At 47.4% G+C, this 17934-nt stretch overlaps 1 protein-coding gene across 2 annotated transcripts in view; it reads left to right on the plus strand.

Moving 5' to 3' along the window:
• ST8SIA2 (ST8 alpha-N-acetyl-neuraminide alpha-2,8-sialyltransferase 2) overlaps positions 1-5270 on the plus strand; it is a gene marked incomplete at both ends in the record, with an annotated part of 29884 nt that extends 24614 nt beyond the window's left edge. For both annotated transcript variants that reach the window (XM_080626525.1, XM_080626526.1), the window contains one exon: positions 4985-5270. In XM_080626525.1, the coding sequence (XP_080482651.1) occupies positions 4985-5270 (286 nt within the window). The remainder of the gene's footprint in view (positions 1-4984) is intronic.
• Positions 5271-17934: the final 12664 nt, after the last annotated feature.

Below are 17934 nucleotides of genomic sequence, written 5' to 3' on the forward strand. Positions count from 1 at the left end.
CCTGTTGCTTTGGTTGCGTCACCCTGCTCTTTTGTGTTCATCCACAGGCTCCCCTCTTCTCTAGCGCATCCAACCGAAGCTGCTGCGTTTCCTTTTCACAGCCCTTCCAGATTATCTTTTCTCACTCTCTGTCTCAAGATCAGTTCTGCTGTTGATTAGGCAGCGTCACCCACTTGTGGGTTTTCTAAACCAGCTGCTTCATGCTTCTTCCCTTATGGTACTTTATGCTTACAGAGGCTCCTCTGAAATATCTACTCTGGGGACTTGTGCCTTAAAAGCCCTTCCTCTCTGGTCCCACAGATGGTTTAAGGACAATAGTCCTGTGCTCAGGTGGGAAACCAGACCCAGATCCAGCCTTTGGAGTCAGCATTAGCATGAATCTGGATGTGGACATGCACACATACCTGTCCAGCACAGATGTCATCACTCTACATGACTCTTGGCTATTTTGGTGGAGGTGACAGAGGAGAAAGGATACACAGACAGGAAAAGGCTGGAAAAAGCTGGATGGGGGATAGCAGTTGCTCCCTGCGCTCCAGCACTTGATCTCCATCCACCCAGTAACCAGAATACATGCTGTGCCCTTCCAGCACTGGTGGGTCCTGTCCTCTCCTGCACCACCCTGAGCACAGGGCACTGCGGGGGCACTTGCTCTGATTATCTGTAGCTGGCTTTTCATGAGCTCTAATGGGAGCAGGGTGTGTGTAGCAGACTAATAATATGCTTCTGACAGTCAAGGACTAGCACCTCCAGAACAGCTTGTGTTTGTAACACACTTTTATGAATAAGCTGGTTTAAAAGGGCCTGAAGTTGCATTATTTCAGCTATTCTGATTTGTATCATTAGATAATGCAGCTGATACTGCTGCAACTTGATTTCTCCATTGACCTGAGGTTTTTATTCGTCAGGACGATGGATTTTCTGTCTACATTATCCTGCAGGTTTTAACCCTTACCTGGAGGGTACGAGTTACTTCAGGTTTTCCTCATACCCTGCCCTTACTAGTGGTCCTCAAACACTGTCTTTGGGGACAAGTTTTTTACCTGGTGTTTCAGCCCATATCAAGGCCAGAGTCTGCTCCCTGAATTCATAGAGTGGTTTGAGTTGGAAGAGATCTTAAAGCTCATCCAGTTCCAACCCCTGCCACGAGCAGAGACACCTTCCACTAGAGCAGCTTGCTCCAAGCCCCTGTGTCCAACCTGGCCTTGAACACTGCCAGGGACGGAGCAGCCACAGCTTCTCTGGGCACCCTGTGCCAGCACCTCAGCACCCTCACAGGGAAGAATTTTCCTAGCGTCTAAATCTCCGCTCTGTCAGCTTAAAGCCATTCCCCCTTGTCCTGTCACTGCATGCCCTTGTGCTGTCAGTGTGGTGGGGTGCGTGCTCCACATGTGCGATGTGGAAGTTGCCACCTTCCCTGGCTTCTGTGTGAGCTGCAGCTTCCTAGGGGCAGTTTCAGAGTGGTTTGTCTCCTGGAGTTGTCTCCTAGAGGATTCCCACGGGGCTTTAAGGTCCAAATGCAGTGGTCACCTCGCAGGAGGCTTACACTGGTGGTCAGGCAGGCGATAGCAATGCAGTGCAGTTCTGCTTAGGAGGCTTCTTAAGCTTCTTGGAAACCTGCTGGAAAATTGATGTTGTTGAGGACCAACCAGAACTGCGTACTGTTCAGGACAAGACTGAGATTCCCGTCCTGAAGCCTCTGTCCTTGGCTACCATCATGTATTAGTTCAGATAGGTACTAAAGCTTATGTGTAGGCTGCCTTCTTACAAAAGATAGCCTTGAACATCTGATGACATTTTCTATCTGTCACTATCATGATCCAAACCAAGAGCTGTCTTGGACAATTTTTGCCTGACAGCATCACGGTTCCTGTTCCTAGCTGCATCCCACTCAGGCACCAGCCTATCTCTGTAGCTGCTTCCACCCCTGAGGGTTTATTTGCAGCAACAGCACAGCACCAGCTTTTGAAGGAGGTCCACGCTGTGAGAATGGCTCTAAGAAAGGAGGGATTGGGTTTCAGGACTGCTCTTTGCTCTTCTCTTTTAATTGCTGCCTGTTTCCATAAAGTGATGCAGTTAATAGTTATGGTGATTGGTGTAGCCAATTTGAAAAATAATTACTGTCTGCTTCAAGATTATCTTTCCTCCTAATTAAAATCCCGGACCTCACATATTAAAGGTGTGCTGTTGACACAGCATCCCATGTGTGCCCAGACAACCTCATTTGGATTTACAGAATTAATTAGGTTTTATTTCCATCCCCAGCTGTTCTTTCCTGCACCAGGAACGTGACCACTGTCTCAGTTGGCCAGTAGTGGGAGAGGAAAGAAGGAGATCTTCCTGCAGAGCTCCCACACCCCTATCACAATCCAGTCATTTAAAACAGTATTCCCCAGACCTCACTGGAGGATTTCCCACCTTCACTGTGCAGGAAACAAATTGCAAGTGCTGTGGCATGACCTGTGTTATGGTTTGGGCAGTATATATTATGTATGTCATCTGTGTGTGTGGGCTGGGACAGCCTGGAGTCCATCACCCCCTCCCAAAGCTGCAGCCAGCAGTGAGAATTTATGATGCTGTAGGAGCAAGGTTTATCATCCTTCTCATTTTCTCAATACCATGCCTGCAATAGAGCAAAATACAGATAAAAGAGCCAGGTTTTTTACTTTGTGTTATAAGAAACTGAATTTTAATTGTTCCCACCCCAGAATTACTGAGTGAATGCTCATTAGCTGCGTGTGCTGAGGTGAGTACGCTGGGTTGGTGTTAGTAGGGATGCTTTTGGGTACCACTTGCATATACTTTGTTGGTCTTGGTAAGGCTGGATAGCAGAGGACAGTGTGCTTCTGTAGGGCACTTCTGTGGTTGATCCAGGTTGGGTTTGTCATCTTTAATACACTTGAAAAATTGGTGGTCACATGAATGTCCTGCACCCATTTGCAGGGGTCACTTCATCATGCTGTTGAGGTCATTGTGTGTTCATAGAGTTTTTACAGCCTCTTGGCAAAACCCAGAAGTCAATACTTCGGGCAGGATGAAGGTCACCAGTATCTGCCTGTGCTCCAGCTGGGAAATTGGAAAAAGGACAATTTAAGGCTGAAGCAGCTGCAAGACAAGCCTGTTGCCTTCTCCCAAAGCCAGCCAGTTAATGTGGCTTGACAGTTCTTCCCAGGTAGTTTCCCTGCTGCATGAGGATACCCTAATTCACAGTGTTAAATGGTTGTGATAATCTCCCATTTCTCTCCGCACACCAGGGGTCTAATGTGCTTACCCATAAACTCATCAAGGAGGCTGTTTTATGGCTACCTATGGGAGAAGGTTGCCTTGACACCACAGTGAGCTTTGCTGTGTCCCTACAGCACAACACATACGGCTGGACAAGCCTAGAAAATACTGATGCTGTGCCAATGAGATACTGGTTTTCCCTGTTTCTTGCTGCTTTTTCATGCTGGATACCGAGATAAGTTAGGCAAGGAGACCTCCTTCCCAAAACATCATACTCATCCTTTGCTCAAGCTGCAGGCACTTTGACCCCAAACCCTTGGGGTTTGGGACCATGATAAACCCTGCTGTGACCTTCCTGCACATGCCCAGGCAGTCACTCTGCTTCCAGAATTTGATTTCCCAGAAAAGTCAATTTTTCTCTTATCTGGCTGAGAGCAAGCAAGTACATTTTGTGCCTTGGTCGCTAAATTTTAATGGCTTTCGTGAAAAGCTAATTTGCAGGATTAAGGCTCAGCTCTCCCAAGGGTTCCTGCTGTCTGAGCACCAGAACCTCAGTAGCCCAGCAGAAAGTGCAAATGAGGAGCAACACTTTTCATGGCTCCCCATCCCTGTTCAGCATCCCAGACCTTTGGAAAAAGCACAGAACTGCCACATGCTCCCCTACACTTCCTCACCTTTTATCCAAAGTGCTGCAGTGGCTTGGTCTGTGATATTGATCTCCTGGGTTGATTAGAAGATAACTGTAGGCTGAATCTAAATGCACGCCCTTTGAAATACCTATTAAAGATAATCCATGGATTTGAACAGGCCGCAATGGGATGCGCTGCCTGCATTAGCCCTGCCTGCTGTGGGGCAGCACCAGCATTGGACATGCTGGGGAAGAAGGAGTGGACCCTGGAGGGGACATCTACCTTTTTCTTTCTGATTTTGCTCCTCTGACAGTGTTTTTCTGCTGAGCAAACCGCATAAGTTGCCAGTGCAATAAACACTGGGTGATGGAACATCTTCTTACACGATGTTGATGCTGCAGTAACTTTTATCAGCAGCCCAAAATACAACTGCTGATGCTCGTGCATCACTACGTCCTTCTCCTCATAAAAACCAACCCACTTCTCAGGAAAGAGCACAGCTGACCCCTGTATTACATATTATATACCACAGTATTCCATACTGTGTGTCTCATGAACTGATGTTGCAGTGTGGTGATGTGTTTTGGTCCAGGATCACAGCAGCAATCACTGGGTTAATGGGAACACAGCAGTGTGTTTTAGCTCTTTCAGCCTGGTGACCCTTTATTCCAAGACAAATGATTTTACAGCCCTGTTTTGTTTACTGTCAGAGTAAAAATCTTCATTCATCGATGAAAATCATCAGCATGTGTGTATGCTTCGAGGGGTTGATGGAGTCTACTTGACATGTAGATGGTTTGGTCTGTGATATTGATCTCCTGGCTTGATTGGAAGATAATTGTAGGCTGAAGTAGTGAAGGCCGCTGTTGCAAGCGATTTGTTTTTCATAAAGGATTGTCGAGGCATGAGATGCTTCAATGCCATAGCAACACATGTGATGTAACTGCAAGACAGAGAGCAGGAGGATGCTTATTCATGAAGCAATCCCTAGAGAGGCTTTTTCTTGGCATGGAGAACTCTTTTGCTAGTCAGCAACCTCTCACTTTGAATCACCAATATATCTCAGTCAGAGGTTGGAGGGATAAAATTCAAGTGCAGGGGGAATAACACACTTTACTCTCCCTTTGCAGGTACTGGCTAACGAACAAGGTGCACATCAAGCGACCCACCACCGGCCTCCTCATGTACACCTTAGCCACTCGCTTCTGCAACCAGATCTATCTCTATGGCTTCTGGCCCTTTCCTCTGGACCAGAACCAGAACCCTGTCAAGTACCACTACTACGACAGCCTGAAATATGGCTACACCTCGCAGGCCAGCCCGCACACCATGCCCTTGGAGTTCAAAGCCTTAAAGACGCTGCACCAGCAGGGAGCCTTGAAGCTGACTGTGGGGGAGTGTGATGGGGCCACGTAGGGTGGTCCCCGGCCACGTTCCTGCACAGCCACGGGAAGAAGGGGAGGGAGCAGAAAGGACAAGCGGTGCCTGGTGGGGTTGGTTGTCTTTGTTAATGCGCAGAACAGCGACACAAATATATATACGTGGTACCTATATATATTGACCTGAGTATTATAACTGTTTGGTGTTCACCAAGGAAGGGGCAGGAGAGATGCTGGAGCATCTGGCGTGACTGGCCTGGGCGAGACCCCTTGCCATGGGCTTGCTGGGCTCGCCCTACGTCCGAAAGGTGTGAAGGTGGCCTTGGTTTTTGAGGGTATGTTAGGTGATGGGTAAACGTTAAGCCATTTGTCGTGACTGGTCCAAGGTTGGTAGTTAGTTTGTTTGGCCAAGGATGCTGGCGCTCTGCAGCGAGGCACGTTCTTGGCCCCGTGCTCGTGGTGGGGAGGGGAAGGGGCAGGGAGCGGGGTGGGCAGGGAAGGTTTGTTGGTGGCTCTCACAGCCAAGGGACTGCCCATGGAACCAAGCAGGACCTGTCTCCTGCCCAGCAGGGATCAGTGCCAGGCAGTGGTGCACAGTTCCATCCAAAACATGGACCACCAGGCTGAGCACAGCCTCCAGAGAGGTGAGGGTGAAGCCTCCAGGGCTGCAGTTTGATCTTCAGGAGGTGGTGGGGAGCAGTGCAAAGCTGATCCTAGTGATGTTTGCTCAGAGAGGAGATGTGAGGGCCTCTGGAGAAGGGGCACATCGGCATTGAGCCAGGCAGACGGTGATGAGGATGCTGAGCATGTATTTTTCTCTTCCTTTTCTAAGGAGTAATTTAGAAAGGAGCCAAGATGCTGGAACGTGGCAGAGAGGAGGTTTGCTGCTGCAAACTGGCACCATGAGTATTAAGTGTCTTACTGTGCCACAGTCAAAGACACTCAACATCTGTCAGGGCTCATGAAAACCATAAGTACATCTAGCTCTTAATTCCCAAATGCTACCTGCTAAGCAGCCTGCCTTCTCTCCCCCTCCAGAAACAATCCCTGAAGTATTGGTAATAGGCCTGAGACCCAGCCAAGCAGAAAGACCACAGGACTTCAAGAGGCTTTGTCAACTCTAAATACTTTATTCTCTTTCCCCACCAAGAACCAGCACACAGCGCTGCACTCCCGAAGTCCCGCTCTGTCCTTTCTGTCAAGCTTTGATTAGCTCTTACTCCGAACAGTTAAATCGGATGTCAGATGGACCTTGGTGTTATGCTTGCCTAGTGGTGAATGTCAAAGAAATAATCTTTTCCCGTTTCAGACAGAGCCCAGTATCTAAAGGAGCTTTTATAGCCACATTTGCTCTTTGCTAAGTTTTGGGGGGTTTGAGGGAAGTAACTAGATTGATCTGATTAGCCTGTTTAATTTTCTGCTTCTGTAGCCTGCTCTGTTTATCTCCTAATTAGCACTCAGTGCCAGGATGCAGGTGAGTCCGGGGTTCAGTGAGTGCAGTTTGGGTTTCATTTGTGGGAGGATAAATAACACTACACAGGCAAGCCTCAGACACGCACTGCCGTGCTCTCCTGGCTGGGTATCATCACCTTTGTGCCTCCTCCTACTGCTGTGTTTTGTAGGTTAAAAAGCATACAGTTTGGGGCTGAAATACTTGACATTGTCTCTTTAAAAAATGGAGTGTTTCAAGTGGTAAAAGGAAGAGCTCACTTTCATGTTTTGGGATGTAGAAGCTACTGTACCCGTAGGAGCCTCCAGCCTGCTAATTAGTGTCAGATGAAGATGCCTAAGATTAAGGTATAAGCAACATTATAGTGGATAAATGTGGGCTAATCTGCCACCGAGGGGATGTTTCTTTCCAGCTCCAGAAAATGATTTCTTTTATGTATTTTCCTAAAACCTGGCACTTTTTTAATGATCATTTTTGCTTGAGTTTCATTACACGATAAAGCTCAGCCTGGCTGTGAACCTCGGCGTAAGCTGTAGGGGTGTCCTGAGACAGAAGGAGACAGAGTAAAACTGCAAGGTGGAAGTAGTTCTGCAATCCCAAGGAGCTTCCTGTGATTCAGGAGTGGTTGTTAGAGCTGGATAATTCCCTGGTTTGTCCCTAGCACAGAGGAGGGACTGCTAAAGCCAACTGTTGTATTGAGGGGCCTGGGCACGGTACTGATTGCTGTTAGCAAACCTTCTTTTTAAATAAAAATACAAGAAATGAAATAAAAGTGCAGGGGTTTATGTTTATTCTGTATTTATTTTTATGGACCAGAAGGGTGAGAAGGGAGGCAAGACCATAAAATGCCATGAGATTAAATGGGAGACCCTCAAACCTCCTTTGCCAGTGAAGGAGAGGGGAAGGCTGGGCTTATTTGCCCTTCTGGGTTGGATGTCGGTGCTCTGCCAGGGGTCATCCAAAGCCACCAGGATGTCTTCCCTGTGCCTACGAAGAGTACTGAGCTGAATCCAACAGCAGCACAAGTAGGGTGAAAAAGGGATGGGAGAAGGAATGTTCTAGTGCCCTTGAAGCAGCTGCTGGATCAAAGCACAGGCAAGTTAGAGGCAAATTATTCAGGGAGATGAAATTGCTGGTGATGTTTCTGTTTCCAGAGTGGGTCCTGCTCACCCCTGCTTTAAAAATACATGAAACTGAGAGCCAAGACCCTGCAGCTATTGAAATCAGTGGCTGAGCTCCCATTTCACTTCGCGGCCATGCAGGTTGGTCCCTGCTGAGTTTATATGCACTGAAACACCTAGAAATTTCTCCTTGCTTTAATGAGCTCTGTTAAATCCTCCGGTCCGGTTCTCTGAGCAGTTCCTCAGGTAGGAAATGCACTTTATCATCTCTGTTGCCAGAAAATAGGTGGGACCTGGCTCCATCAAGCCCAAACCCCTGCAACTCGGCAAGCCCGTGGAGCAGCAGGAGCAGAGTTCCAGGTCCACCTTCTGCTCTGCACAGGGAGCAGCAGTGCTGGTGGTAGGTGCATGATATCTGGGCTATTTTGGGGGAGGCACCAACCATTGATCAGCCACAGGGCAGCAGCACGGCGGCTGCCAGATGCTATGGGGACCTGAGGCCACACCGGGCTGCTGCTTGATGAGTTTCTTCATGCCCAATTAAGGCTCTCCTGTCATCAGGAGTGAAACAAAGAGTATTGATGCTATTCAAGCAGGGATGCACGTGCTGCACCATGAATGTATTTAACTGCCCTAAATGACAGCAGTAGCTCCCTTTGGTCTTTGCTCCTACATCCCACTGTTCTCTCCAGCAGTGAGGACAGCCCAAACTGGTGATGGTGTGGTGGCTCTGAGGTGGGGAGCTCTATTCCATATGTTAGGCATATTTGTGCCAAAAGGCTTTCAGATGCTGACAAGTGACCTAAACTTGTAAAATAAAGGTAAACTTGAGTCTCTACCTGGCTAAGCCCAGAGTTTGGGGCTGTGTTTCCCAGTGTGGTTTTTGGGGGTAATAATCTAATGGATGATTCTGGCTAAACCCATCCTTTTCCTCACCATGTGCCTCTGGTGCATTTTCTGTTTACAACAGCTTGGGGATAGGATTCTTGTCTTCTGGCACAGCCACACCATGGCCAGAAGCACAGCTGCCTGGTCTGCTTTGCTTTTTAACCATGGTCTGCCTGCTTCCATCCTGGCCTTCAGATCTGCCACATGCTTCTTTGTGTCCCCAGGCTAACAGCCAGCCCTGCCATGAAACCACTGTGCTCACAAATGCTGTCGGGTTGCTCGCTCCTGTTTTCCTCTCCCCTGGATTACTCCAGTGATTTTGGTCCCTGGTGAATGAACCTGTCATTACAGACCTGCCCAGGCTGAACAAGGATCGTTCAGACAAGAAGTTTAATTCAGCTCATTCCGTGCTCGTTGCTCCGTGCGTGTGCTGCGGAGCCATGCAGAGGAGGAATGCAACAGCACAGCAGTTTTGTTCTTCCTACAACAGTATCTATATATCTACAGTGACGTGGCTGTTGCTCTCCTGGGGGAGATCTCGCCTTTATCTTGCACTGGCACAGAGTACGGCTCCTCCGGTCAAGCTGCAGAGTCTGCAGGCTCCGTGCTGCCAAGATCCCTTATAACTCGTGCTTGTTCTGCCTTATTTAAAGCTGACTTAGGTGAGTTGCAGCAGCTCCTTTGAGCCGTGGCGCAGGACCCCCGCTGCCTCCTGCATCCACAGCCCCTTGTCCAGGCAGGGCTGGCAGAACAACCGCTTCCCTCCCAGCTACTGAATGATGGATGATGGGATGGAGGAGAGACAATCACCTTCCCCTCAACGCTTCATCAGCCAAGGCTTGGTGCAGGGTCAATAACCAATCCTCTGCTTCAGTCACAGCCCAGATAATAAGTGAACAAAGTGCAAATAGCCGTTGTGAATCAAATTACTTCTTTTTCTCATTTATTTCAAGCTGCCTGAGGGGGTTTTAGTTTAATGCCAAGAGACTACTGAATCATCTTCTTTTTTTATTCCTGAAGACACCAGTCTTGCAAACCAGGAAGATACAACATTTTGTTTTGAAGGTGTAATGAAAATTGTTTGCATTTTTACATTGCAGTTTGGATACTGCTTGGGAATAACACTGAACGCTGTGGACATCACAGTCTCGCTCAAAGGACATAAATGGTTTCAGTTGATCCCAAAGGAATTCGGTTTTCATTTTGTGCAAAACAGTCTAAGAAAGGTTAAGCCATCTACAGATCTTGAGATGTAGATATTATTTTTTGACCACCAATCCTTTTAAAGATTTAAAGGATCCTATTTCATGCTAGAGAGGCTTGAAACTACGGAAATTAAAGCTTAAAGCTTTGAGAGACCCACAGGGGATGGCAGGGAAGTGGTTTTACTCCAGAGTGCCCCTCAACATCAGGAGGTAAAACCAGGCGCATAACCATGGTCTCCAAGGGAACGCTTTGTTAAACCACACACTTTTCAGCTCTCTCAGTGTTTTAGTTGCTTTCCTTTTTGGACTTCTCATATTTATGAATGGTTTATTAACACCTATTTTCATCTCTAAATGTTACCGTAGTGCCTTTGGCATCGGACAGCAGAATTTCACTTTGGGGTCCTCCTTTTGACTACATCAAATGCTTTCTAGCTTTCCTTTTCTTCACCTCTATTTAATCTTATTTTTTCCCTATGACAATAACTGAGCACCCACAAGCTGGCAAGTCTCCTCTGCAACTCCAGTACCATCATAGGATGGCTTGTATCCATGCTGTACATTGGGTCATCTCATCACTGTGGATACTGCAGCATTCACAGCTTAAGCTCCAGTTTGGAGAGGGAATGGACAACATGTCTTGTTTCTGACCCCAGACAGTTGCACATCACCCATGTATGTAAAGAAATGACAGAGAAAGACCTTGGAGAGAGGCCTGAATGATAACCAAAAGAAATCATACTCTCAAGAGGACGGACTTCTCTCCTAGTACTAGCAACATCAAGGCATTCAGCAATAAGTTCCTTTTCCAGCTGGAAATAACTCCTGTTCAGCTCCATCAAACCTCACCCGATGCAAGAGCAAAGCCATCACATGCCAATTACATTTACAATCCAGCTAAAGGCAGATGCATTTAGCTGCTTAACATCATCTGCAAGCAAATCTACAAGCACTTCTACAAGAAGTGCAATCAGCTCCCACCAACCCTTCCTACTGTGATGCTCTCATGACCTTGTGCATGAGCTGAGAACAAACATGAAGTAACAGCCTGGATGGAAATATCTCCTTCTTGGTTAGCAAGAGAATCCTCAGCACTCAGCCAGCAGCAGCTATCTCCAACAGCTTAAAAAAGGCACAGGACAAGAGGAGGGTATATGCCAGGGATGGCTGAGGAGATGCCGCCTTAAAGGAGATACCTTCCTTAAGATGGCACAGTGCAAAGACTGAATTTACTGCTCACATGCTCAAAGCAGAGGTGTGCTGTATCTGTTGCACTGTTTTGATGAGAGAAGCACAGAGTTTGAGCAAGGATTAGGCACCAGGACAATGCCAAAAAGCAGCTGGGGTGTTGTCCCCCCTCAAAGTGCCAGAACAAACCTGCCAGCACTGCTGGAGGAGTGCAGCCAGCAATAAAAGTTAAGTCTCTCTATGCTGAAATGGTGTCAGGCCATCTGATACTAATCCTGTGCCTCCAGCAAACAAAACCTCCCAGGCACTGTGCAACATCCACAGCTATTTGCTGGTTTGGTTGCTCCAGGGATCATCTCCAGCAAGGGCTGATGAAGCACTCCATGCTCTTGCACAATCCAGGTAGCAAAGGTTAAAGCACATTGTAAGGATGTAATGGGGTTTTGAACTACCACTCTGGAAAGCCTGACACTCTGCTTTCTAGAGAATGGTGCAATTTAGGCTACAAAGCAAGAAAAATATTGTGCTTGGACCATCAGTCTTGTAGCATCTTGCTGCACAGGTTCCATGTGAACTTGCCTAACTCTGCTCCTCTCTGAAAATGACTTTGGATTTGAGATTGCTAGAAAAGAGGAGAAGAGGCATGCTCTGTTCCTGGACTGCATATTAGTGTTCCATATGGGTGCAGAGCCAAAGCATATGGACCTCCATCTGCTAGGCAGGCCTGGCCTGGCCCCATGGATGGTTTATAATGCGTGTGTAGATTCATCCAGATTTGGGATGCCTCCAAAGCAAGAGGCGAGCCAATGACTCAAATATTGTGTAAAGCCATTGAAACTAATGGCACTAAACAACCGTCATTTGTCTCCTGTTTGATTTTACTTGCTGTAAAATAATGAGTTAGTTACGGGGGTGGGTGAATGTTATGTTGTGGATGGAAGCTTTGAAGGAAACATGGTTAAAAGAAGACAAAACAAAAATCATCCTAGTTATTCTGTATCATCTTGCTGCAATGCATTATTCCCCAGAAAGTAAGCTGTGTCCTTCAACTTCAATAGCATGGCATTTGTGGTCCATCTGTGATCTGATTTAAGGAGGTTTGCAAGCATAATTCAGGAAACCTTCAATGACAAATTCAAGGAAGCTGTAAAAAGGACTCTTGAAGTTTTTCCATAACTAAGATAACTCTAGGAAAAATGAACTTTGCTCCTACAAGCTCTATATTAACCACAAGCCCTAGATTTGGATGTTTTCTTATCTTTAAAACAAATAATGAGCCCAAAAGAGTCCAGGTCTTTCTTAGCATGCGATGCTGTTCCTTGCATTGAGAAGCCAGCTTATGGTGGGACACATCCTGGGCTCACTGCAGACATAGATTCATAGAATAGTTAGGGTTGGAAAGGACCTTAAGATCATCCAGTTCCAACCCCCCTGCCATGGGCAGGGACACCTCACACTAAACCATGGCACCCAAGGCCTCATCCAACCTGGCCTTGAACACCGCCAAGGATGGAGCATTCACAACCTCCCTGGGCAACCCATTCCAGTGCCTCACCACCCTAACAGTAAAGCACTTCTTGCTTATATCCAATCTCAGGATTGTCAAGAGGCAGCTTCCACCAATCCCATCAGGACTGTGATTTCATCCACCACATCAGAAGGTCACATCTCCCATTCAAAGGATGGACCTCGGCAGCTCGATTTCAGGCACCGTGCTGGGAAGATTTCTGCTGAATCTGCCTACAGAACTGTGTGGGACACATGATTAAAGGCACGGGATGAGCGCCAAGGCTATTGTGTCAGCCCCTGAGAGAGTTCATAGCAGGAAAAAGCCCTCTTTCCGCTATAAGAATTAATCACCATGCATGTTAGCTCTGTGGTTTGGGGAAATCACTGTGGCCTGATTTCCTTCAGCACTTTTATTGCTGGCTGGAGACCAAGGGGAGTTGTCGAGGCTGCTGACTTAAGACACCGTAACAAATGCCTAGAAATGACTGGGCAGGCGCTGTGATTTGTAACCTGGGTGTCTCACCTGCCTCGAGTACGGGCTTCCTGGCATCTCTTCTTGGGATTTTATGGAAGGAGCAGTTTTACAAGCACACCAGCCTGCTCCTGGGCTTTCCAGGGGAGACCAGGAGGGCACAGATTTCTTGGCTGAAACCCATCTGAGAAGCCACGCAGCTCTGAACATCCTGTGGTTTATTTTTGGAAGGAGTCGTTTTGGTAATTGCATGTGTTAAATGAAATGCAATTAGGGATGGAGAGAAGGTGTTACATGTGTGTTGGAAGAGGAGCCAGCTCCTAGCCAAAGGATCTGTTAAAAATGTGGACCCCCTGGAGCCCTGCATGTGCTGCAGGGCAAAGGGAGCAGAAAGGAGGTTCTGTAGGGGTGTGTGGTTATTTATGAGTGTTTAATGTGAAACGGGGTATGGAAACAGTTGCATCTGTGATGTGTCTTTTATGGTCTTCCCAAGGTTTTAATTAAAAACCCAATAAAAGAACAACTATAGGAAACCAGGATGGTTTAAAAATCATCCACTTGAAGTTGTTTGGTGGGGGTGAGAGAAAGAAAGTCAAAGAACAATTGTTTGTATAAAAGCTTCCAGGACACTGAGTTCACATGGAGAAATAAACCCTCTGGGAAAGGTTCTCCTGTTAGGAAGCACGTGCTGCACGAGACAATAAAGTGCAGGGAGCGGCTTCCACGCTGCCAAAGGGATCTGCTGGGTGGCTGTTTCCCCATCAGATACATCTGGCTGCTATGCAATGCCAGCGGATGGAGAGCAGGACCACATGCCAGGAGCTGGGATGCGGAAGACATTGGGATTTGGGCAGGGATGATGTTTGGATGGCTCAGAAGGGTTTCGGCTGTAATTTCCAAGATGATAGAGCACGATGCATTTTGTGCTTGGTGACAGGAGCGCTAAAATCATCTTGTGCAGCACCTGTTGCCTCTGACAGGGAACAACAGGAAAATGCTGGCACATGATGGAAGGGAGGTAATGAGGCCAGGAGAGGCAGCTGCAGGGCATAAGGGCATCATCACTGGCTGTTTTAAAGGGGTTATATGAGTTCATGGTCTTGGAAGCAGTTAGGAGTTTGCTGCATGTGGCTGTGGGTGTCCCCTCCACCTGGAGATAAATGCAGTGGACATCTCTGAGAGCTGGAGCCTTTCCTCATGCCTGTGAGTATTCACATTTCTCAGCAGAGAAGAGAACCCTGGGCCAACCACCCCAGCACTCCCTGGCTCTTTCTCCATCACTCCCATAACGCTGGTGCTTTTAGACCTTAGTTTTCACTATGCATGCTACTTGGCTTTTTGCAAGAAAAGAACTGCCTACACCCCAAAATGGTTCTCATTGTTCCTGCAGAAGCATCCTGGGTTGGTTCATCCCTTGCAGTGTTCAAAAGCTTGGAGCAACCTGCTCTAGTGGAAGGTGTCCCTGCATGTGGCAGGGGGTTGGAACTGGATGAGCTTTAAGGTCCCTTCCAACCCATCCCATTCTATGGTTCTGTGGTTTTCTGTCTGCCTTCCAGGTGATTTCAAGCAGTGGTGGCTCCAAGCAGCCCCCAGAGACCAAGGTTCCCTGAGCTGATGGTTGAAACAGCAGAGATTAGCTTCTAAAATTTAACGAGTATCCCTGTGAAAACAGAATCCCAAGGATAAAACAAAAACTGGGGAAAAAAGCAGCCCATTGAATACTGATCCAGTTAGGGCTCCCAACTGATCCTCATTACACATCTGCTCCTTACATTTGACAACACAGTTCAGAGCGGTGAAAAATCCCCTTGAAAAGGCAGGTTGACATTTTGCAGAGGAGTGTTTTCATAGTGCTGCTGATGGCTTTCAACCCCCAGCTCCTACCCTCACGTGGGGAAAAACACACCCTTGGGCTTGGCAAAGGAATAAGGAACAGCAATGCTGACTGATGGGGAAACTCCTGGTGAACAAACTCCTCGCTGCAGTGAGCACAGGCAACCCCTGGCCTTGGCTTTCCACACATAGGGTCCTCAAGAGGGAGCATTTAATAAGATACAGAAGCTGTGTTTTTTTGGCTGAGCAGAATATGAAATCGCCATGGCAACCTTTCTTCTCAGGTGATCCGAGTCAGGTAGCAACGGCAGAGATGAGTTAAAGGTCATCCCTGCAGAGGAAGATGGGCACTGATGAAGCACTTTAACAAGTCACAGGGGAGGTGGCATTTAAAGCCACCCAAAGGGCTCAGCCAGACCCATGAATGGAGAGAAATCCAAGAACAGCTGTGATTTTGGATGCTTCTGGCTAAGAGCAGCATCTACAAGCCAGCAGTGCCCAGAGCTCACTTCATGAGGGCACAAGGAACTAAGAGACATAGGTCCAGGCCCAGGTCTCCAGGAATGGAGAAGGGTTTGCTTAGCAGCTTAGCAAGCAAATGCTCCTGCTCTGGAGTGAAAGCAACAGCGACATGCAAGAAATGAGACCTCGTGCTCCAGCAGGGAGATACAGGGAGAAAATCGTTTCAGAAGTCATCTGACTAATTGCAAACTGATTTTCAGCAGGACTTACACTTCCAAATGCCTGAGGTTCTTTGAGAAACATCCGCTCCCGCCTCGGACGAAAGGCTCAGTGCAATTTATAACAATGAGCCAATGCTATTATCCTCACTGCACAGATAAGGAAAACAGAGGCATGAAGGGTTTTACTGTCATCTCCATAGCTAAAGCCAAGCACTTAAAAATAGAGCTTGGTGTTCAGCAGAGGTGGGTGCCCTGTATTTCTACAAGCCAACTGCTCACAAGGTGCTTTGGATGATACAGGATAGGATAGGTTGGTCTAAGTGACCCACCGCAGATCAGGCAGCAAGTTAGTGGCAGGGTCAGAGTGAAAAGCCCAGATTTCCTTGCTCCTGGACCTGTGCTCTGCTCCTTGAATCATCCCAACCAAAGCATCCTTTGCAGGTAGCAGGCACCAGACAGAAGCATGTGGCAGAGACAGACACTGTCTGGGTCATTGCAACCCAGGGTAGGAGTGTGAGGACAGAGTAAATCCCTATGAAGGACTCTTGCCATTTCAGGATGCTTCTCTCTCCTGGGAAGGAAGTACAAGCGCTGGAGCTGGTATCTCCAGAGTTCAACCTTTCTCCCAAATCGCAGCAGTGTTTTGGTATAATACCTGTGGGAATGGTTCTGTATGCCATCTATTTTTAATTCTGTTATGTTTCTCTGGTTCTTAAAGTCCTTTTTCAAGCCTTTTTCCCTGCAGCCATGAGGGTACGAAACTTGCAGCTTTTGTTCTATTAATGAAAGCTGAGCATCGCAAATAATCTCAAGTTCAAGAGCTGTGACTTCAAAAACCCTAACGTATCACATGATCTGTGAAAAAACGTTGCTCCAGCTCACAGCACTTCTATTCCCCACCCTTGCAAAGCTCGGCTTTTCCCCAGAGCTCGCATCACGTTCTCAGCTGTAACTTACTTTCATCTCCTCCATGGCTGCAGCTCCTGAATCAAGACCTTCACTGTTAGAAATGAGGTAGGAAAATCTCTTCAGGGTAAGAGACTGGGGGAGAAACCAGAGGTTCTGAAGATATTAAGAGCTTGTTTTCATTCTCTGCTGGGAGCAGAGACCTTGAGAGCCAGAGGCCCAAGTGAAATCTCCTACCACCTCCAGCCTTGTTGTCTCAAAGCCCCTTCACTTGCTGCACACACTTCAACCCACTGTGTATTTACTTGCATCAAAAAAGTCTCCATAGCTGTATTTTAGGAGGAGTAGATCAGGAAAAGGTAGATCTGAAATGAAACCCAAAGAAAGTGCCCTGGGAAGACTCTGCAAAACGCATGGAGGCTGCAACCTCCCCGGACGCCAGGAATTTGCTGTTTCTTGCAGTGATTTCTACTTCTCTAACCAAAGCCACATGGCTGCTGCTGGCCCCAGACCTCCTGGCTGCAAACCCAACTGAACACAGCATTAAACAAGTGCTTTGTGCCTGTTCCTCTTTCCAGAAACTGGGACAAACTAAACCATCCTGCTCTGCTTGTGAGAAGGGTCAGTCTGCATCTTCCTCAGCCATTAGAAGCTGGAGCTGCCATCAGACTTGTCATCAGAGCTGCTCTAATTTGAACTAATGGCTGGGAAACTCATTGCTGATCACAGGGCACTGACAGGCTCCCGGCTGCCAGTGTGCAACCACAAGAAGAAAACAGCCTCTCCCTCCCCAACCTGGTAGGATGCTATTTCATTGCACTGCCAAAATGGGCTTCAGCCATTTGTTTTGACAGCTGTAGTTTTAGTTATTTACGGTAAGGTTTTACAATGGTAAATGGACTGCAATTTCATAAAAAGAAAGAACCAAATCTTGCAGTGGGCTGGTCTCAGGGCTTAAATAAAGCAGGAGGAAGAAACAGGGAAAGGCGGTACCAAAGGACCTGGACTAGCAAACTTCTACAGACCACAAGGAAAAGCTGTTTCCTTTTGGACACCTCAATAGTTATCATAAAGCTGAGTGTTTGGACAGTTCAAAACTTCATGGCTGGACACGAATAGGCTCTTTTTTAAGCACACAGACTTGTTGCAGAAGGGAGGGGGCCTGTGAGCAGGACAACCAGTGTGATCCATCTCTTTGGAGCTTTAATCCCCTCCTACCCACCAGTGGGGAGAGGACCATTCCCACTGCAGTGTCTCAGCGTTTGCTTTCTTGAGGAACGAAGACAAACCCCACAGAAAGAGAAAACCACAGAAAGGCACATACAGAGGCATTAGGAAGACTAAAAAGCTTTCAGCCTAACACTCACCTGTGTTGCTGAACTGCCCCACTGACATCACAGTTTGGCTATAACACACCCTGGTGCTCCTCTGCTAATCACAACACTT

The sequence above is a fragment of the Psittacula echo genome (genome assembly GCF_963264785.1).
Source record: "Psittacula echo genome assembly, chromosome: 10".
In the NCBI taxonomy this organism is placed as follows: domain Eukaryota; kingdom Metazoa; phylum Chordata; class Aves; order Psittaciformes; family Psittacidae; genus Psittacula; species Psittacula echo.